The sequence below is a fragment of the Narcine bancroftii genome, chromosome 4, assembly GCF_036971445.1.
Source record: "Narcine bancroftii isolate sNarBan1 chromosome 4, sNarBan1.hap1, whole genome shotgun sequence".
Lineage (NCBI taxonomy): Eukaryota > Metazoa > Chordata > Chondrichthyes > Torpediniformes > Narcinidae > Narcine > Narcine bancroftii.
Genome location: NC_091472.1, coordinates 113,020,474 through 113,043,935, shown reverse-complemented (window position 1 = coordinate 113,043,935; position 23,462 = coordinate 113,020,474). Strand labels below are relative to the sequence as shown.

The following is a 23,462-nucleotide window of genomic DNA, read 5'->3' as shown; positions in this document are numbered from 1 at the left end:
GGTCAGAAGGGCCTGTTTCTGTGCTGCATTTCTGTGGTGCAACCATTCTTGTACATATTTGCCATATGTAAATGTCATGACCTTTCCTGGTTGACCCTGCTCTTACTTGGCCAGCTTTGACTCCTCCCCTTTCCTTTCGATAAAGGCTGTCATGCCACATGCCTGCCCCCAGTTCATGTCCGGGTCAGTGTGAGCGGCAAACAGGGATGCTGCCCATCTCTTGTAAATAAAAGCCTTCAGTTTCAGCCACTTCAATCTTTGTGTAATTGATCATGCATCAATTTCAGATTTTAAATTTAAGAAATTTAAGCATTAGCCAAATACGCTCCTCAACATGTTAGTGATCTGGAGGTACCAGTCCTTGAACTGAAAAGTGCCCATGTCCAAAGGGGCTCAAGATTAGGGTTTAGTCTGATACTCCACTCCACCTCACTAAGATCAAATTGCGTACTATTGCTCTCTGCCAAGATTTGATTGTTGGAGGCTTGTTGTAGCAAGGCCGAGCAATGTAGATTGATATTTCAAGTGGTGGCATCATTCTTAAAAACTTAAACAGCACTACCACATTTAGAAAGTAAAAGAACAAAGCAATTACATTGTATTTCAAAATTAGTTATCAAATGAGTGGAGAAAACAATGCAGTCATGATACAATGACCATCAACATGAGGCTGTGTCAGATAGACCAGTTGGCTTTTTACCTGGCCTTTCATCCTTGTCTGTTTGCACAATTGAAAAACCAGCTGTGCTTTTGCAAGGGAGAATCAAGTCCATAACCTCCCACATTTCATTGTTGTTAGAAAATTTTTTAATATTTTTTTAAATTTTAACAATATAGCATGGCAGAAGGCCCTTCCAGTTCATGAAACCCAATTACACACAATTAATCTATTAATCCCATATGTGGAAGAAACCAGAGGACTTGGAGAAAACCCATGCAGGTCACGGAAGAATGTACAAACTCAATAAAGACAGCAACGTATTCAAATCTGGGTGTCTGGTGCTGTAATAGCGTTGATCTGTCTACTACGCTAACTGTGTGGCCCTTGGTCTTGAAATCTCCCTCTTATTCTGGAACCACACAATCGATGCAAGATGCTGGGACCTCACAACGTGCATACTATGCAAAGGCAGGAATAATGAATATGCCACCCTGAGCTCCAGATCCAACCCTCCGACACAATCAGGAAGCCCTCAGAACCCGAGGCCCTTTGGGACAAGAAAGGATGCTCTATTCTGAATGCGACCAACATCTGCTCGTCCATTAATTGACCAATACTGGACTGAAGACCACTCGTATTAGACCAGACCCCTTCTTTCCATCTTTGGGAGCCCTTCTTGCCCTCTTGAATCCTGACTCAAATTCCTGGTTCACATGAGCCAGTCTCTAGCAGCCCTCAGCCCATGCTAGTCCCCTGGTGTGGCCTCCATCCTGTCGGGTCCTTCAGTCACTGATCACCCTCACTGGTTCCCTGCCATGGTCACCATCCTGTAGAGTCATCTCTCTGCTTCTCCTTCTCAGTGGGGATGTTCTCCCCATTTCTGGTGTCCTGCGCCCGTGCACTACTCCCTGGAGTCTACAACCACTCGTGGCCGCTGCCAACTTGGTTGTAGGATTTTAATTAGAAGCACCGTCAGGCCCTTTAACAGGTCACTTAATGCCTGCAGGGAGCTGCTGAAGGTTGGAAATAAAACATGACTGACCTGGCCATAGCATCATCAGACATCGATGCTTCAATGCATTGACAGAGTGGAAAACTGAATATCTGGCTTTGTTAAAATTTGTATTTCTATGATATCCAAAAATGACAGTTATAAGAGAAGCACCACAGATTTGTCTTTATTAAGCCGACTAGTCACTAGCTTCCGAGCTGGGGCCAGGGAGAGCCACGTTTTAACTAGGCATAAGCACATCCCAGACAGACAATTAAAATCGATCATCTCATCATCCAAAGTCATCTGAATTAATTATTTCAGCCATTTCCTGGACTCCTGGGTAAGGAGCATTACAGCAGACTTACAGAATCCATAATGCCTTTTTAACACTAACTGACTTCCTGGTCGGGTCAATGAGCAACCCATTCATAAATGGCTTCCCATGCAAATGCAGCTGATTGAGCCTCACAACCTGTCAGCTGTACGGTCCACACAGCAACACTGACGGCGCCAGTTAAGTTTCGATCTAATATTATTCCAGCCTAGAAACTTCTCTCCTCATTGTTAACATTGATGACTTAATATTATTATGAGAATGACCATTTACATGTGATAATTAAAGACTATATATCAGGCTTACAGAAGGTGGATGTTACTGTGTATTGGAAGCAATCTTTCCAGGCCTGCCAATTTTCTATGATAGAAATTATATCTTTTAATTATGACTTGTACATGTAAATAACTGATTGACATGAACCAATTCCCTGTCTTTAGCAAAAAGCAATGCCTCATGTAAAACCTGAGCTGGTAGCAATAAATTCAAAGAGGTGCCTGTCAGATTTGTATGCAAGAAAATGCCTTAAATACTGTTCTGTTTCACTTGAATCTTCAAATGAGGTTCTGGTATTAATGAAGGTGATGCTGTCTACCTGACATTAATACTGCTCATTCCCACTGGCGTGACTTAAAAAATATGTCTTGTACTTTTGGTTCTGCTGTTTATTTTTGGCGGCACGATTATCACAACTTTGAAATTCTGTTTAAATTTGACAAGTGTGGAGACTCCAATCAGAGAAACTGTTAACAAAAATGAATTCTCCAAGACTGCAATCTTATTGTCTAGGATGAATGTACAATAATGTTTTTTAGACTGCAATGTCGGGAAAATCGCTGAAAGAATTAACATAATTACTACCTGCGTGGTCGTTCACACTGGGCGCCTTTTTAGACTGCAAGTACCTGAGTGCAACGGTCCTGATGGTTGGATGTGCAGTAGAGTGAATGATTGACAACAAATTTTTCCAGTACGATTTACACTACAGGCTTCCTCCAAAAAGTTGTAGGGGTCCTGCAGTATAAATCACGGTGAAGGAATTGACTCAAAATTCCTTTTTAGGTTCCTCGTGTAGCCTGAAAATTCCTTGATTGTGCTATTACATGCCTGCAGTCTAAAAACCCCTACTGGTTTAGAAAGCAGCCATTGAAGCATGAGATCAAACGTTGCAAGATCTTAGACACAAAATAAATTAATACGCGCTGTTACATTGGAGCTAGCTGGAGATTGCCATACTATTATCAGTAATTTGACTGGATTATAAAGCAGATAAATTGAATCTTTATATCTTTGGAAAATATTAAATGATTACACTGCAAAACCAATATGCAAACATTAATAGGTGATCCATATGAGAGAGACTATGCATCAAATAGACACAAATTGGGAAATGCAAAATTAAACATGAACTCAACAGGAACTATTTTGATGGAAATAAATCCTCAAGCTTAATTGATAAATCATTTCATGATGCAATACAAAATGTTTTCCCAAATGCACCCAGGACATTTGATTTAATATGAACATGTAGTTTCAGCACAAAAAAGAGAATCACACAGGCCATGAATGAAGACCTTCTTTCAAACCTTCAAGGACAACCTGTAGAATGTACAACAATTGACTGTGTAACAACCATTATTCAGGCAGTACATTCCCCTGTTGAATTTTTCACCTTTCTGTTGCCAGCAGGTGTGGCTTCATAACATCCTGAACTACAATGAAGAGCACCAGTCATCCTAACTCTGGAAGTTGATTCCACCAATACCATGCAATGGCACAAAATTATCAGTTCAAAAATTACTGCCACATGCACAAGGCTTCATGAATGGCTGGGAATACGGCTGGGAAAATTGTCTTCATCCTTCACAGACCAGATATTCCATCTGATATACCTTTTCAAATAAACCAACTTTACTTCCCCGTCAAGTGATTTTACTTTGAGAATTAACAAGACAAGGACAGCCATCAAAAGTGGTCAGCCTGAATTTTGAAACTCTTTATGTTGGATGGACCAAAAATAAATAAAAAAACAATCTATCTGTTCAACAAATTCAAAAGAAAGGAATATTGTGTACTCTGAAGCACATCAATATTGAAATCAAGTAAATTTACACACAACACATTGGCACATACCTAAAGAAAACAATATTAGATTAAATTTTTGTGTACATATTTATTTTCAGTGTATATATATTTTTATTGGTGATTCTAGTTAAATTAGACAACTAACTGCAAATTACATTATTCATAAAAGTAATTATATATGCAAGTTAGATTTAATTTCATTTACAAAGAATGTTATCAAACCAGATTTCATAGAACTATAAATGTCATGCTTGCCAGCATAGTATCCCAAGCAATGTTATATTTTACAGCTCGTCCATTCTCGAGTTATCCAGATACAGATTCTTTTTACTTGCTTTGATGAACAACATACTTGATATAAGAGAAAGAAATGTTCATATGGTGCAGCTCTGAATCAAATCCTCTCAGACCAATGGGAAATCAACATGTTGTTGATCAAATCCTGAGAATTGCCTTACTGGAAGTTAAAGACCAAATTGCAATCTGAGTTCCATTTCAGCTGGTCACACATTTCACATGCACAAAATTCTTGCCAATGTGTGCACCTTGATTGCCAAGCAAACACTGAGATTGACATCACTTTCTTGGCTGTATTTTTTTCTTGGTCTTCCATGGCAGGTCCACAGTTCCAGAGCCTCACAATCCAGTGTGGAACCACAAACTCAACAGTGCAAACCATATCAATCGAAAGAGGAACTGACATGGGAAATCAAGGGAAGAATACATCAGAAAGCACGAAGATTTATGAACCACTGAGGTTCTGTAGGGATGCTGGAACTGATGCTTTCTGTGCCAGCTTGCTCCATCACAAGTCATAGTGCACAGGAAGGCTTTTGACGAATTAGAAGCCTACCAGATTGTGAGCCCTTGAAGGGACACATGAAATGACATTTTTACTTTCTAAACAAACAACACAGGCACTTCCTTATCTTGCCAATCCTATTAGAACTGACAAAGTCAGCCGATCACACTGGCTTTCACTACAGCAGTTGAGGTCTGGGAAAATTTCAACTGCCTTTAATAGCTACTTGGCAAAGTCAAGGTTGGGATTTGAAGACATCGCCCTGATGAAGGCCAGCGTCCAGATGCAACAGCTGTTAGATATTGTTCTGTACATCAGCCTAGCTCTTGTCATTACACTAGTGGCAGGAACCAGTGGATCAACATTTTTTCAACACAAGATGCTGAATCAAGGTCCTAGTGATTGCCACAGGCAAAGGTTTCAGAAACTTGGCTAATTGGGGACTTTTCACAGCTATTTAATTCAATGCATTGTGCAGCTACCAAGCAAGAAACAGATGGAAGGGACCTTCATTTTGACTTTAAGAAAAAAATAAATTATTACTGCAAATACTGGCACAAAATGTTTAACATTTCTTTCAGGGAACAAGGAGAGCAGCATCATATTTGTGAGAGCCAATTCACACTGCCTACCTTGGGATTTCTTGCATACTTCCCTGTCCTGGCATCCTTGACAAGACTGATTTCCAGCAGGTCTGTCTCCTGTGGAAAAATTAGCACAAGAAAAAAGGTCAAGACTGAGTTGAATGATGCATATTGTATTCTTCACATTAATTCATTGAACATAAACATCTTAACAAGCTGGAGTTTGCAAGAGCCTCCAGAGGTATTCATGTCAGATTTATTCCCTGGCTGCAAAGGGGAGAACAGTGTAGCTGGTCGACTCAAGCTCAGAAGAAATTACAGAAGGTGCAACTCAGAATGTAACACAATTGTCCCTCCTCTCCATGGATTCCATCTGCATGTCCAATTGTCTTTGAAAGGCAGCCAGCATAGAGAAGGACCCATAACATCCCAGTCACATACACTTCTCCCTATCCCCTATGGAGAGAAGGCCTAAGAGTATGAAAACATGCACACTTAAACAGGTTAAAGACGGGTTCATCCCTGCAGCCATTAGGCTTCTGAATGAACTCTATAACAGTGTTCTCATGCTGCCCTTGCTTGGTGTTTATTGATCTTCCTTTTCATTGTAATCCCATTCTCTTTACATGGCTGTATGAACCTTTGAGATAACTTGTTAGTCTATCCATCATAGTGATTTGCAGATTATAGCTGAAGTAAAAGCCTTAGGGTGTCTGGAGGAGAGTTGTCACTTTAACCACCCTCTGACCTACACTTGTAAGCACAGCATTTTTGTGTCTGCTTCAGCTCAGATTCTGATCGAATTGTCCCTCAGATGCTTGGTGTAAACAAGAAATCTGCACGTGCTGGGGACTGAGGCTGTATAAACCTAAGAAAGTGCTCAGGCCTGAAATGTAGACTGCCTTTTGCTTTTTATGGACACTACATCACCTACTAAGTTCCACAAGCACTTTTGTGTGCATTTTTGACCATTGATAAAGATATTGAACATCAAGGGGTGATTGTTGTATTTCACTTGTTTACTTGGCACATTTCTTCTAAAAACGTCTTATCAGCACCAATTCTAATGTTGCTTTGATATTGTCACATAAATAGACCCTCAAAAAACAAACATTAAATGGACCAAGCCAGCGTCAATGCTGCGTAACTGTTCATCAAAAGGAGCTGTTAGGTACTCCTTCCATCTGATAGCCTACAGGTCACCCTTGGGCAAGGTGTGGTACCTGTTCAGCCTCCCAGTCAGAGTCACGTGATGCCACAGATTGCAGATGGTGAATGGTTTTTCACAAGTAGATTCTCCAAATTGGAATTTATGGTTGTAAAAATAAAAACACTGGGCAGATGAATCGGCCAGGGTTACTCGTTCAGTATGGACACTGCGACTGAAGAAGTCAATAGGAAATCATTTCAGTATTTTTCCCTTATATAATCATGAACTCAACATCGACTAAGGGTCTCAGCTCAAAGATGGAGCCTTCAACAAAGGAGAATAGGGAGGCAACAACTACAATATGGAGGATCAGAGATTGTGCTGGATGGAGAGACATGATCACCCACGCCGAATTGCAAGGCACCTGAATTAATGAAATGGACCAAACACAAAGTTGTCATCACCAACTCGAAAGGTTAAAATGAATTGCAAGTTTGAAAGAAGTTATCTTTGTGGCTTTCTGGATGTTGTTTATCATATTTTTATGCTGTCTCCGAGCAACAGCTTAGTGCCAAGGTTACGGCTGGATTCTCAGCCATATTAGAGAGATTACATATTTTAGTTTCTTTTGTTTTGTGAAATGGAAGGATTAGAGAGGGTTTGACAATTTCTATTGACTGTTTAACAGCTTGTAAGATATTGACAACATGCGTGAGCTTAACTAATATGTTAACTATCACAAAAAATCGATTTGTAGAGAGCAAGGGTTTGCAAACTTCAGGTAAAATTATAGACAAAATGCTTCTTTTGAAGATACTGTGGATTTCCTAGAATGGCAAGTGCATTTTGGATCTGTACCAGGATTTGGAGATAGCAAGGATACTCAAAGGTGAGCAAAGAGGTGAAAAGTTTCAAAATGCCACCTCAATCAAAAAAAAGTACATTTGCCACCTCCCTGGCAGTTACAGATAAAGAAATTAAGGAAAAGGAAAGTTTGCCTGCTGTGAAGAAATATTTGTTCTGTAATGATAAGCATGCTTTGGAAAAGTGTGCATAGAAGGGAAATGGAGTATGCTTTGGCTGTCAGCGTAAAGGACACATCAGCGACTCTCTGCAACATGAGCAGTCAGAGGCATCCCAAAATGCTACAGATATTCCAGGAAAAGAAGTATACGGAAAAGTAATAAACAGCAAGAAAAGAAGCAAATGGTCTTATTGGGGCTGGTGAGAACAACATCAAACTTTTCATTATACCTGTACAAGGCAAGGCCTAGAAAGGAAGTGCAATAGTCCATACTTACGCATTTTTTGACCCAGGAAGCATTGTGTCATTTTGCACTGTGGGGCTAATGAATAAGCTTAATCTTTAAGGAAGAAGGTCAACAATTCTATACTATAGGTCAAGTTAAAAACATTGAAACCAATGTTGTTTTGGCCTAGAGATCACAAAACTGGATAGTAATGATTTTTTTGTGAACTTCCAGCTGTATACACTCACCTTTATGCCTGTGCATAAAGGAAACAACCCCCGTCAAAACGACATTAAATCGTGGACATGTTTAAAAGAATGTTTGTTTATGCAAAATCAATTTTGAGATCGAGTTGCTGATTGGTTCAGATGTAAAATAAAACTCTGGAACGACTAGATATGATAAGGAGACAGACCTTACGCTGTCAAAACTATGCTTAGTTAGATGATTAATGGACCATTAGGAGGAAGAAATGAAGTTCAGGACAAGGCAGCTATAAGTCGACAATATATAAATAGGAGTCTTAACTAGATTCCGTAAAGAACCTGTCATCATCACTGCAGACTTCCACCGGGTGAAAGTACCAAATGAAGAGCATGACTCGTCATGATTCTTTTGTGGGCCAGATAGAGAATACAGTCAGAACATGGTTAAATACAGAATGACAGGACATCTATATGGAGCGACTTCATCACCAAGTTGTGCAAATTTTGCGCTGAGAAAAATATGGAACAATTTAGCTCTCAAGCTATAAGCACCATCAAGATAACCGATGTGGATGACTGTCTCACTTCTGCGGCTACAGAAGGAGTAATAACTCTTTATCATGAATTGAGAGAGATTTGTTTCAAAGGACGCTTTCTACTGACCAAATGGATAAGTAACGATCGTTGTGTATTGGCTGCCATACCTGAAAGCGAGAGGGCAAAGGAAAGGAGAGGCTGTTATGTGTACAATGGTGTGTTCAGTGTGACGTTTTAAAGTTCAAATTCATTTTGAAGGACTGTCCTCTCACAAAAAGGAGAATTCAGTCAACAGTTAGTTCGATATATGATCCTCTATGAATTTTGGCACCAGTAGTCCTGACTACCAAGAAGATCTTGCAAGATTTGTGTTGGAAAAGGATTGGTTGGAATGATGAGATACATGAATCCATTGTACAAGAATGGACATGTTGGATTCAGGATCTTTGTAAGCTGGAAGACTTCAAGATTGACAGATTCTTCAAACCCACAAATTTTGGAACTGTAACATCTGCTGAATTGCATCATTTTGCTGATACATGTGAAGAGAGTTACAGAACTGTTAGTTACCTATTACTACATGATAACCAGGATCAGGTAAATTGTTGATTTACAATGGGAAAGGCCAAAGTGGCTCTATTGAAACCAGTCACTATCCCTCGAATGGAGTTGATGGTGAGCAGAATGGACACAATGTTGAAAACAGAGTTGCAGATGGGACTAACAGACTCCATATTTTGGACTTGATCATTGAAATTGATAAAATCTCAGTTCCAACACAATGGAGATATGTTAACAATCCTGCCAACATGGCTTCCTGAGATTTGAAAGTCAAGTCTTTTCTAAAGAAAAAAATGTGGGTGTCTGGGCCTAAGTTTCTTCTATAGCCTTAAAAGGAATGACCTCAAAATCCTGAAAATCCAAAGAAATTTTACCAGAAGATCCTGAAATCAGGAGTAAGACTGCTAATGCTGTTCTGATAATGTCTGAACAAATGGATACAGTTACCCACTTACATTACTTCTCATCCTGGAATCGTTTGATTGAGGCAATGGCATGGATGCTCAGACTTAAAAGACTGCTTCTGAATTGTAGCAGAAAGGAAAAAGAAACATGCAATGTTCTTGCTGAATTTCAGTGGATAACATCCATCAAACGATCTACCACAAAAAGAGACAAAAAAGCTTGAAAATAAAGAGGTCTCACCGATAAAGAATTGATTAATTGAGATGGAGATAATCTGCTTTTGCCAGAGGAAGTTATTTGCAGGTGAAGTTTCAGGTTTAAGAAAGGTAATGAATATTAAAAAGACTAAGCCTTTGTTGCCACTGGGGCCATTTCAGAAGGAAGACATATTTGCTCGCCTCAGGTGGAAGCAGGTGCAATTTATATCGGAGTTGTTCTGAAAAAGATGGGTGAAAGAATATCTTCCATTTGAAGGAGCGACAGAAATGGTTTAAAATCAGGCGCTGTTTCTCGGCTGGGAATGTCGTGAGCATCACAGACAATTCAGCACCTCGAAATTCCTGGATGATGGGGAAGTTTGTGTGACTTTCTGAGTCTGTCATGGATTTACTTCGCCCGACACAGTTTATTCTGAAGCAGAGGTCCTCAGTGCAGCAGTTGGTACACTGTAGGAACATCCAATTACTTTTTCATTGTCACAGAAGCACAAGGAATCAGACCATGCACACTTTTTGTGTCAAATGAAAGCAGGTTCTATTGATAGTCCTTTTTAAAAAAGAAAGTACTCAACCACAACACTAATATATGCCTTAACCTCTACACTGTTATCCATGAGTGGGTGAGTCAGAGAGTTATTTCATTAATAACATAATGAATACATCAACCTTGCCTGTCGAACAATCCTTTAATTCCATCACTATCAGAGACATAGCTGAGGGATCACCAGAGTTTGGGAGTTCAGTTTTGAAGGGTACATGACACTAATGAAGGCCAGGATGTTTGGAAAAGGTGGAGAGTGGCTTTGAACATTACTGACGTTCGAAGGATTTTTTTTTTCCAGAACACACAGGAAAAACATCATTCAGTGAGAGAAAAAATGTCTCAAGGGGAGGATTAAAATTACACAGCTAATCTGAATTGTGAAAGTCAGTATCAAAGTCAAAGAAAATGTATGCAAATATACAAAGAAACAGCAAGTCAGAAGATTGAACGTAGAACATGTCTGCATTGTACAGGGCCTTTGGCCCATGATGCTTTGCTGACCTATGCATACATATTCAACAACGTAAACCTTCCCTACCTCACACCCCTATAGTCCTCTATTTTCCTTCCGTCCATGTCCCTAGGACTCTTTTAAATGTCCCCATTGTACCATCTACCAACACTACCCCAGGCAATGCATTCCATGCATCCACCACTTCCTGTGTAAAAAAAAAAACCTACTCATGATGTCTCCCCTAAACTTTTCTCCTCTCACCTTAAATAAATGTCCTCTGGTATTTGCCCATATCACCCTGGGAAAAATGTGCCAGTGTTCTCCCTATCTGTGCCTCTCATAATCTTGTCAACCTCTATTAAGTCACCTCTCATCCTTCTTCACTCCAAAGAGAAAAACCCTAGCTCTGTTAACCTTGCCTCATAAGACATGGCAACATCCTAGTAACTCTTCTCTGCCCCCTCTCCAAAGCTTCCACTTCTTTCCTGTATAAGGTGTCCAGAATTGAACACTATTTCAAGTGTCGCTAACCAGAGTTTTATAGAGCTATTACAATGCCTCAAGGCTTTTGAACTCAATCCAAGACTAATGAAGGCTGGCAGCATACCACTAGCCTTCTTAAATTCCCTATCATCCTGAGAGTAAAAACAGCAATGAATGACCAAAAGATTGATAGGGAAGGAAAAACTGGAGTACAAGAATAGAGCCAGCCAAAAACACAAAAACAGATGGATGAAAAGAGTTGGATAAAAAAATGAACAGAGTGATTATGTACTGAAGAAAAGAAGTCTGGGAGAATTGAGAAGGTGCCCAGTGAATTAAAGAGGTAGTTTGCACAACTCTTCACCCTGGAGGAATCAAGACCAAGCCCACGAATCAGGAAGAGGAACATAGGGGGAGGACTTGAAGAAAATTTATAATGACCAAGGAATTGCTACTAAATCTGATAATTCCCTAACCCTGCTCCATCTATCTCCTCCCCAAAATTCACCTGCAGATCCATTATTTCTGCATGCACTGCCCCACCAAATGGATTTCCTCAATGCTCAATACCATCTTGTCCCTGCATATCCAGTCCCTTCCCACCTACATCCAGGACACCACTCATATTCTCCAACTCTTGGAAGAATTCTGATTCTCCGGCCTCCACTGTATCATCTTCACAAATGATGGGTGACCCCTTTACACATCTATTCCCCATCAAGAAACCCTTAGGGCCATCCACTTCTTTCTTGAAGAGAGAGCCATTAAGTGCCTCTCACATAACATCTCCTCCACTTGACCGAACTTGCCTTCACACTGAACAACATCCTTTGATTCTTTTTTTCCTCCAGGTCTTGGGTGGAGCCATGAGCACATGTATGAGCCCCAGCTACTGCTGTCTTTTTGTCGGTTGGGTAGAACAGTCCCTGTTCTAATCTTACTCAAGTACCACTCCCCAACTCTTCTTCTGCCTCGTTGGTGATTGCATCTACCTCCTGTATTGATGCAGAACTCGACAATTTTATTAAATTCATAGCCAACTTCCACCCTGCCCTTAATTGTACCTGGTCTGTGTCTGACAGCTCTCTCCCCTGCCTCAACCTTTCTATATCCATCTCAGGGAACAAACTACTCACTGATATCTACCTAGTGATGGCCTTCACAGCCACTTGGATTATACTTGTTCCCATCTTGTCCCATGTAAGGACGGCATCGCTGACTCACAGTGTTTCATCCCTTCCAAGGATGGGCATCCAAAATGTCCTTTATTTTGTAAATTTGGATTGCTCTCACTGTTATTGATAAAATTCACATCTGCATCTCTTCCATTTCTTGTCCCTCTGGCCTTACCCCACCTCTCCTAAGGCAGAACAAGGACAGATCCCTATCTTGGTCCTCTCTTTCTACATTGTGAAGAGGAAGTAAGGTGGCTATAAAACAATACAGAAAGGACAAAGATTTGTCAAATGGGGTAAAATATTGGAAAATGTTATGGTCTCCAAATTTGTAGGAAAATATTCTCAAAAGGTGTATAATAAGGTGAGATATTACAGAGGTTTAACCTGAAGAGATCCAAGTGTTCTTGTGCATAATTTGTAAAATGTTAGTGCACAGGTGTAACAAGTTAATATCTGCCGCTAACTTTCACTCTGACCTCATATTCACTTGGTCCAACTCCAGCAACATTCTCCACTGCCTTCATTTCAGGAGACAAACTCTCAATAGACATCTACAAATCCACCAACTCCCACAGTTACCTGGACTACACCATTTCATACCTTGTCCTTTGTAAGGATTCTCTTCCTCAATTCCTCTGTCTCCGTTGCATTTACTACCAGGATGAGGTCTTCCATTCCAGAATATCTGAGATGACCTCCTGCAAAATAAATGTGGCCTCACCTCCACTGCCATCAACTCAGCCCTTACCCACATCTGCCCTGGCCCCTTCTATCCCTAGACACAACAACAGAATTCCCAAGCTCTCACCTACCACTTCACCAGCCTCCACATCCAACATATTATCTTGCACAATTTTTGCCAACTGCAACATGATCCCACCACCAGACATAGTTTCCCTTCTCTGCTTTCCACAGGGATCACTCCCCTCCAGGACTTCTTCAGCCACTTATCTCTTCCTACAAATCACCCACTTGAAACCTACCTCCGTGACCACAGGAAATGCTACACTGGCACCCATACCTCTTTCCTCACCACCATTCTGGGTCTCAAGCAATCCTTGCAGGTGGAGCAACACTTCCCTTGTGAATCTGCAGGGGTCATCTAGTGCATCCGGTGCTCCCGTTTGACCTCCTCTATATCAGAGAGACTGGACGCAGACTGGGAGATTGTTTCATTGAGCACCCTCCCTCTGTCTGCTGTAATAACAGGGATCCCCCAGTGGCCATTGATTTCAAGTGCACACTGACATGCCTATCTATGTCCTCATGAACTGCTAAACCAAGGCCACCCGCAAATTGGAGGACTAACACCCAATATTCTGTCTGGGTTTTCTCCAATCAAATGACATTAGCTTTTCCAAGTTTCCTTTAGGCCTCTCCCCTGACTTTCTCTCTCTATTCCTCTGTCTCCTTTCCACCAGTTCCGCACCCTTCCCTCTCTACTCAGAGTGCTATCCCTTACCAAGATCACTTTTCAGCTTTTCTTCCTCTTCTGCATTCCTACCCATATCCACATGTCCTTGTGGTGAAACCCCTATTGTATAGACTTGTTATATGTAAATTATGTGACCTATCCTGGTTCACCCTGCTCTCACTGGCTGGCTTGTGACTCCCTCCCCTTTCTTCCCAATGTCATGCCACAAGCCTGCCACCAGTTCAAGTCTGGGTCAATGTGAGCGACAGGGATGCTGTCCACTTCTTGCAAATAAAAGCCTTTAGTTTCGGTAACTTCAATCTTTGTGCAATTGATTGAGCATCAGACCTCTTGCCTGTTAACCTCTGTCCCTCCCCCCACCCCAACACCTTTTTATTCCAGCGTCTGCCTGTTTTCTGCTCATACCATGATGACGGGCTCCGCCCTGAAATATTGGTTATGTGCCTTTCCTCTCTAGGACAAGTTTTTCCAGCACTCTCGTATATTTCTCTTCAATCACAGCATCTGCAGATTTTCCTGATTAACATCATGTTATCATTTATTGCCAAAGGAATTGAACTGGAGGGTAGGTTAATTGGGTTTAAATTGGGCATCACGGACTCGTGGGCCAAAAAGACCTGTAACCGTGCTGTATGTCTAAATTTAATTTTAAAAAAACATGTCAGGAGGCTCTGCCTCAGTTATATGGGCAATGAAACCACATCTGAATGATTGTCTATAGCGTTAGTCTCCATGTTGATTCCTTGGAAGTTATTCAAAGAGATTTTTACTGGCCGGATATCTGGAATGGACATGTTCTTTTAAGGCAAACAATGGAACATGCTACTCTCGTATCTGCTGGAATTTAAATGAGTGAGAGGATTGAAATGTACTAAGTTATTCTGGACCTGGCAAGTTAGTTTTGGGAGGATATTTCTCCCAGTGGGGAGATCAGGGGGTGCATATTTAAAACAGAAGTGAAACAATCATGAGTCTTTGGAACTCCCTTCTCAAAAGGGTGGTAGAAGCAGAAGCATTAAATATTCTTTTGTAGGCAGAGGAGGACAAATACTTAAGCGAAGGGTGCAAGAGTACCAAAGACGGACATAATTCCGAAATTGATATTGCACTCAGATTGTTTAGGATTTTACTAAACAACCAACAAGGCGTGATGGATTGAGTCACCTACTACCTGCTCCTAATTGGTACATTTGTATGTCTTTAAATATTGCCCACAATTCCCCTTCCAGGTATTCAACTACTTTTTCCAGTTGGAATTCTTCCACATTGCAAGTTTGATTCACATAATAATGAATTCAGTAGCAGAAATGTAACTGCTTAACATGATAAAAAATATAACAAAGAATCTTAAAAATAGTTTCTATATAGAATGGGAAACTCCACACATGGGCACAGTTGAGACTGCAGGGATACAGGTAGAGCTCTCTCTGAGAGCACACTGTTCACTTTTAATTTATCAGCTGTTGCATTTGTAGCAGAAGGGAAACAGAAGTCAGCCAACTGGTGAGGATCCAGAAGAGGTAGTCATCTCAGTATCAGCTTACACGAATGTTGAAGTGATTAGTTAAACCTGGAATTTAAAAATAGCTAAACTTGTTGATGGTGCCATGAATTGAAAATGTGAGCTCTGATGCTGGATAGAAAGCAAATGGAAATGGAAAAGAAATGGAAGAACCACTGCACACCCATGTATGACAATACCTTCTACAAATTTTCAGATGATACCATGGTAGTGGGGTTACATTTTTTATTTTGTCTTATGAAAAGTAAACACCAAAAACCCAGGTGCCAGGGCTGAGAAACCATTTTTCCATATGTTGAATGATGTAACATTAAGAGTGAGGGTCGTTCTGCCCCTTTCTCATTTGAAATTGTATTAATGTAGAAGCAACCATCTGTATCTCTGAAGTGAGAGCTGAGACTTCAGGGAGATGTCTGACTGAGACACTTCCTGACTAGTCATCCTCAGTTCCCGTACACAAATTGAACATTTATAATAAAACCCGCATGCTTTGAAGAGATATTTTGCTGTGTTCTTTTGCAGTCTGATCTGATTTCATTTCAGAGGCGTGAGTTGATTTGTACATTGGCGTAGTCAGCACAATCTCACAGAAATGATTGACACGGATGGACTAAGTGGCAACAGTGATACCGGGACGTTGGGCAGGGTTGACAGCACACCTCTAGGACTCCATCACCCACGCCTGGGAACACTGTGGTCCCTCTACCGAGGTTGATCTGGTTCCCTGCCGAGATCATAAAAGAACTATAGCCGCTTTCAGGTGGAATCATCTGGAGAATGCGGCTCTGGGGCGGCTGTGGGTGTCTGCGAAGGGATGTTTAGGTGGCAGAGTTGAAGGCGGTGTTCTGCCACCTGAAAGGTCTGAAGTGGGGCAGGGGCAGCCTTCCGACAGCTCGCCTCCCCACTGCCTGACAGTCCCCTCCTCACTGGCCAACAGCCCCCTCCTCGCTGCCTGACAGCCCCCCTGGCGTGGGACTACGGGGCTAGGGCGGCCGTGCGGGACATCAGGACTGGGGCGATCATCCCGCGCCGGCCGCCCCAGTCCTGATGTCCTGTGCTAGGTGACTGTCAGGCAGTGGGGACTGCTAGGCACCTGAAAGCTGCTAGCCGCTTTGCATGGTGATGCTTTCAGGTGCAACGGGGGATTCTCCTACAGGAGGAGGGTTAGGTAAGTGCTACTCCTGGCTGGGTTCTTCATTTTCAGGTGGCCACCCGACAGCCGCATTAGGGTAGAATAGGCGGCTCTACAGTCAGGTATTCTGGCGGCTTAAGAGAAATAATGCATACAGGTCAGTGGCGAAATAAGCTTTAAGGGTTACGTGACTGCAGTGATAAGGTTATATCGTTGTCGGAGGTTAAATTTAATTTGAACTTTTGGCCAGAGAGGCCCAGTAAAAAGGTTTTAGTTTGTGAAACAGGCAGGAGATAAGGTATGAGACAGCAAATGGATAAAGCAGATCGATCTTCCCCAGTACAGCAAATGTTTAATACATACCCGAAGTATGATAAAGATTTTCAATTGCTGTCAGCAACGTTAACAAACAGGCTGAGTATTGAGACTTTGTCAAAAGGGGGATCATGGTCAATACAAGATATTGAAAAAGCTTAAAAATCATTATATAGGACAGAAATGTGGAGAAGAAATGGCGGAAACGTATATGAGAATGGAGAGAACAAGGTCAAAAAAGTATGGCAAAAATCCAAGGAAAATAGTTGGAGGGATAATGCAAGTTGTAGGGGAATAGCATTATGTACACGAGAAGGTGCACTAAAACACTGGGAGAGTCTGCAGGCAGAATGTGAATGGTATAACAATCAAAAGAAAAAGCAAATGACAGTTGAAGACAGAGCTAAGCAGCAAAACGGATAATGAAAGTGAAAAACCCCGGGGATGCATCATCAGGCATGGTGACACTATTTCTGCAAAACAATGAGATTGAAGAGTTAGATGATGCCTTTTGGGCTCGCCCACCCCCGTTTCTGCCCCAGGTCCAAGAGGCCATCTTGCCTCAAGCCTTGCAGTCAGCAAAGTCAGCCTTAGTAGCCACAGCACCAATCCAGGTTCATCCAGCAACTGAGGATAATACATTCAACTCCCACCAAACACCTGAATACAATGAGTCGATAGATGAAGCGGTAAAAATAAATCACAGAGAAACTAAGGAAGACAAATCGGAGCAAAAGCTTTAGCATTGAAATATGAGTCTAAAGCATTAAAATATGTGAGATATAAATCATTCTTCTACACTATGTTCTATATCCAGGTCCACTTTGAATGTTTGTACTACCCTTTCAGATGCCACATTTCAGATTAAAATCAGCTGTGTCTAAAAACAAAAGCTGCATCCTGTCTTGGGTTCTTTTACCAATTAGTTCAAATTTGTGTTTTCTGCTTATTGAAGCTTTCATCACGGGAACTAATTTTTTATTTATTCAATACCATTAAACCTCCTTTCACCCATCTTTACCTCAAGAAGAACATCTCTCCGTTAAACTCAAGCCTTTTAACCATGGCATCATTTTAGCCAATCTCCACCACACAGACCTCATGACTGTGTCATCCTTCTTCAAGCTCGGAACTAAAATGTTCCTTCTGAGACTAATTTGTCACTCTTTAATTTTTTTTAAAAATTGAGGCATACAGCACAATAATAGGCCCTTCCGGCCCACAAGGCCCAAACCCACAACACTGATATATATGTTTGAAGAGTGAGATAAAACCAGGACACCCATAAGAAACCCACCTAGACACGGGAAGAATGTATAAACTCCATGCAGTCAATGCCAAATTTGCACCCGGGTCACTGGCGCTGTAATAGTGTTGCGCTAACTGCTACTCTAATGGTACCACCCATAACTTGGTATCTCAGAATTAAAAGGAACATAGAACAGTAAGCACAGGACGAGTCCCTTCAGTCCATGATGTCTACACTGAACATGACACCAATGTACTCTAAAACATGCTGATAATAGAAGCTCTTAAACGCTGCTCCACTACTACCCCAAGGCAGCCTGTTCCAAACATCTGCTCTGCTGTGAGTAAAAAAAAAATCTATTTTATTTTGCAACGTGGTATAGGACAATTTCAGCCACTGAAATGTGTGTCAAACAATTACACCCAGTCAATCCTCTATCCCCGCATGTCTTTCGACCTGCACATCTCTTTTAAAACAATCCCTTTCTTGGCATAATTGTATTTCCTCCAGAATTTGGCAATTTGAACTTTGGGTAAAGAGAGATTCTGTCTACACCTCTCAAGACTTTATAAAGCTCTATCGTGTCATGTTAAATGCCACAATTCTGGCATGAACATTCTGAAACAAAAAGAAACTGCAGCAAAGTGCTGGAAATACTCAGCAGATCTGGCAGCATCTGAGGAGAGAATGCAAGTAGAATCATTGACCTGATCCTTTAATTCTGACTTTCCCTCTCTCTCTCTCTCTCTCTCTACTGATGACCCTTTCTGGTCATTTCTACTTGTTGTGGCTGAGCGCAGGGATGCCTTTATTTTGGTGCCAATTCATAGTTTTATTTCCAGACAGCAGCTCCTGTCCTGTCAATTAATAAGATCTTCTGGTGCGTGATTGCCATTGAGAATCCCTGCAAGTATGTGACAAATCGAGAAAGCAAGGAAATATGTCTTATAAATCAGTCAGTACCTGATACCCCTGTGCAAAAGGATCAATTACCTGATGGTTTGCATCTTATCTTTACGTAAACTCAAACCCACAGAGAGCAAAGTTCATCTTGCTTCGGGCACGAAGACTTCATTCCTTCCTGAACTTCAATTGGAAATAAAAGCTCTATAGATGGAAAGCTGCTTTCCAAACAAAACAGCTATTGTTCAAAAGGATAACAAACCCTTTATGCAAGAAAAAAACTGCAAACTCTAAATCCAGTGCATCCAGTAGCAGCTGTGAGTGTCCTGGTGACAGAATTGTGTGCACACATGGAAGCCATTCTGTCCTTGCCTTGGACCAGCTCTAGCGACAAATGAAAGATGGCCTATGGTGAAATCTGGAGCAAGAAACAGCCTGCTCGAGGAGCTCAGCGAGTCAAACAGTACAAGTGGGAAAAAAGAATGGTCAGCTTTTCGAACTGGAAACCTTCCTCAAAATTGGCAGCTCTCGACATTGCTTTATTGGCTGGGGTATGGCAAGGGGGCCTTGCCAATGAGGGGAGGGGGGCAGGGAAAAGAGAGAGAGAGAGAATGCATGCTTTGATGTTGGATTCAAGATTCCTTTTACCATAAAATAATGCAAATATGTAATATGTATGATACACTTCAACTTTTGTCTGCATAAGGAAAACAAAGAGTCACCACGGGCATTGCCTGACACCCTGAACAATAAGAGAAAGAGAACACTGAGTGTTCGTGGATTCACGTCCAGACCTCCCAGAGCCTCTGAGGCTGCACAGACTCCTATTAAAACCATTGGTAACCCAAGCTCCAGGTCCAAATCTCCAATATGATCAGGAAGCCTTCAGCATCCGAGGCCCTTCAGGAGCCCTTTCTTGCCCTTAGTACCCTCTTGAATCCCAGTAATGATACGTGATTACCATCAGCCAATCTCCAGCGGCTCACAGACTGGTGAGTCCTTGGAGGACAAGTCACCAGCAGCCCGCATCCTGTGTGGACCCTTCAATTGTTAAACCCCTCGCTGCTCTGCTGCCATGGACACCTTCGCTGTAGGGTTGTCTCCCGGACTCCTTCACAATTTAGGGAGTTCTCCCCATTTCTGGAGCCCTGTCCACTGCTCCCTGAGATTCAGCAACCCCTCATGGTCCACTGCCCAGCACAGGTGTTGGTGGGTGAGTCAGAAAGGCTGCATTCCTGATGAGGGGATAAGGAGTGTGGTGGTGATGGGAAGCAGCAGCACAGGGAAAACACCGAATTGGGGGAGGGAAGTGTGTTTGACGTAATCAGTGGAAGGAATGGGCTTGGTCTGAGCAAGAAAATTCCTCATTTACCTGCAGGTCACCACAATGGAAAGAGCAGCATGTTGTCTTGGCTCCATGACTTCTGCTCCCAGAACAACATGCCAAGCTCCCCACAGTGTCCCTGACATGGAAATGTCAAAATGGCTACAAGGATAATGTGTCCAGAAGTGACCAGTTAAATATGATCGCTGTTATTTGATCCACATATGTTCACAAACATGATTTACTCATCTTACATTTCAGTCAAGTGGCGCTGTAATAAAAGGGTTGTGCGAACAGTCTATGAATCATATAATATTAATACAATGTCAGTGAGCTGTCTGTCACTTCACTATCAGATTCTCAAGCTAGCATGGGCAAGGACAAAATAACTCCTCTGCCACACATTTGATGATTGCATGAAATGACATTGTCATTCTCTGACCATTTTTGAAATTAGCAGTGTAGCTCCTGGTGGTTGATCTTCCAGTTCAGGTTTCCAATTCTGCTGAAATCGTCGGCTTCCTATAGGGATGAGAGATTATCTTCCAGAATCAGAATTTTTGTCGTGAACAAGTCATGAAATTCTGTTTTGTGGCAGTGTCATAGAGCAAACATACATATTATAACCATCTTATGACAATAAATATCAAAAAATAATAAAAATAATAGAGCACAAAAATTAAAGCAGTGTCTTTGGTTCATTGATTATTCAGGAACCTGATGGCAGTGGGGAAGAAACTGTCCTTGTGCCGCTGAGTGCTGTCTTTAGGCTCCTATACCTTTTCCCTGATGGTAGCAGAGTGAAGAGGGCATGGTGGGGGTCTTTGAAGATAGAGGCTGCATTAAGACACCGCCTCATGTAGATGTCTTCGATGGAGTGAAGTCTGGTGCCTGTGATGTCGCCGACCAAGTTAACAACCCTCTGGAGTTTTTATTTTGTTCTGAAATTTGGCGCCTCCGTACAAGTGATGCAACAGCCAGAATGCTCTCCATGGTACACTTGTAGAAGTTTATGAGAGTCTTCGGTGACATTCCGAATCTCCTCAAACACCTCACAAAGGATCGACACTGGCGAATCTTCTTCATATGATGTAACTTTTCCCCAATAGGAAGAGTTTATTTTATGTCAGTTATACATTTGGCCTTGGTGGCTTGTTCTCATTGCCTTGTGATCGAGTAGCCTTGAGGCAGTTTCCAAAAGTTGGTCAAGATACTGGCATAGGACTTGAGTCACACACAGGCTAGGCTGAGTCAAGATGGCATTTCCCTTCTTGAAGTACATTTTTACAAAATCTCATGGCCTCGTAATCTTGTTCTGATAATAAAACTGTCATGATAAACCATTGAACTGAACTCAAGTCTCCAGGTCTTCTGGTGAGATGTGAAGCCCCATTTTTGGAGTTTCAGTAACATGATAACCATACGACCAATTTCTCTGCTCCATTCGTCCCCATGCCCCTCACCAATCCTGCAACTCCCTCCTTCAAAACTCATTTTGTTAGAAATTCAATGACAAATTCAAAGAGCGGCCAACTCTTCAAAGTATAATTTATTAATCATTTTAGCTTTCAAACCAAATATTGAATTCCTTCTGCCCATTTCTTGCCCATGTTATCATTGGATCTTGCAATCACATCCTAAGATCTTCAGAATTATTTATAAAGCAATATTTTAGCTTTATTTACAAATCTGAAACACATCACTGACCCTGTGTCTAGTTCATCACAAAAGAAATCACTAATGAAAAACGCTTTCCCATCCCCTCTTGGGAAACAGTCCTTAACCCTTACTCTCTATCAAGGCACCTCTAATCACTTTCTAATCTGAGTGATTACACGTTTGATTTTCTCCAGTTTCCACTTGACCATCTACACTCCTCATCTCCTTAAAAGAACTCCAGTGTTACCAAGCACGATTGTCCGATCCCAAAATGCTGCTGGCCACTGGTAATTACTTTCTCTTTCTCTAGCTATTAAGTATGCAGTAAAGCCTCCATACAAAATCAATAAAACCTTTCACTAGCAAGGCAGGAGCTCAAAGCTAAAAATAGCAGGGAGAGATGGTGCAGTGTGAAGCTCAGATCGATCCAATTGCTGTTCAGAATAGAAATGCTAATCTTACAACTTTTTTTTGCTCTTTTTGATTATGAAAACTATTGCCTTTTCTTTTCACCACAAGACAGACAGGCTGAGGGCAGAGAGGGTCACAGCTGCAACGTCACTAACCACAAGCAAACATGGTTATCCATGCATAAGGAAGAACACCAGCTCAAAACCTCCCCCGTCTACTATTGCTGCTTTACCTGCTTAGAGCTTCTGGGGTTTTTTTATTGTCTCTCCATTTATTATATTTATTTGTTCCTTCAAGGTAGTGAAGCTCTCTGAATGTGATTACCTCAGCAGTTTTACTTCAGAAAGGTTTACTTTCACTGTACAGCAGACACACACAGCTAAGTTAAGCTGTAGACTGTCTCACAGTTGCTCCCAGAAGGTAAAGGTGCTTGACCAAGACAGAGTGGGAGCCACGATGCTCATTACACGATGGTTTTTTCTTTGACTGCTTTCCAGGCCAGATAGAAACTAATGGCAAGGTGTGGCATGAGCCACACCAAGTTTTCATAGCTGCAAGATCTGCTACACAAGGACAGAAATGAGTCTTCTTACGAACGTGGAAGAATACAACACAGGAACAGGCCTTCAGCCCATGTATCTGTGCCAAAGTTGATGTCCAAATCAAATTAAAATTCTGCTGCTTGCATCCCATCAGATTAACGTGTTTATTGAGAAGCCTCTATTATAACTGCTTCCACTACTATTCCCAGCAGCCCATTCCACGCACCTACCACTCCCTGTACAAAAAAATACTTGCACTGCACCTCTTCTTTAAACCACGCTCTTCTCACCTTAAACTCGTGTCATGGACTATGTGACACTTTTACCCTGGGGAGCAGATTCTGACTGTACAAACCAACAGAAAACAAGAGAAAACAACCCAACTTTGTCCAACATCTTCCCATAACTCACACTCTCTAATCCATACAACATTCTGGTACACCTCTTCTGAGCCCTTTCCAAAGCCTCCATGTCCTTCCTTTTTACAGGAAAAATCAAAAGATCACAAGATATAGCAGCAGAAA

General features: G+C 41.6%; 1 protein-coding gene across 5 annotated transcripts in view; it reads right to left on the bottom strand.

Moving 5' to 3' along the window:
• Positions 1-23,462, bottom strand: part of plcb1 (phospholipase C beta 1) — a 1,044,484-nt gene that overhangs the window by 796,379 nt on the left and 224,643 nt on the right. For all 5 annotated transcript variants that reach the window (XM_069932441.1, XM_069932442.1, XM_069932443.1 and 2 more), the window contains exon 3: positions 5,509-5,577. In XM_069932441.1, coding sequence (XP_069788542.1) covers positions 5,509-5,577 — 69 coding nt within the window. The remainder of the gene's footprint in view (positions 1-5,508; positions 5,578-23,462) is intronic.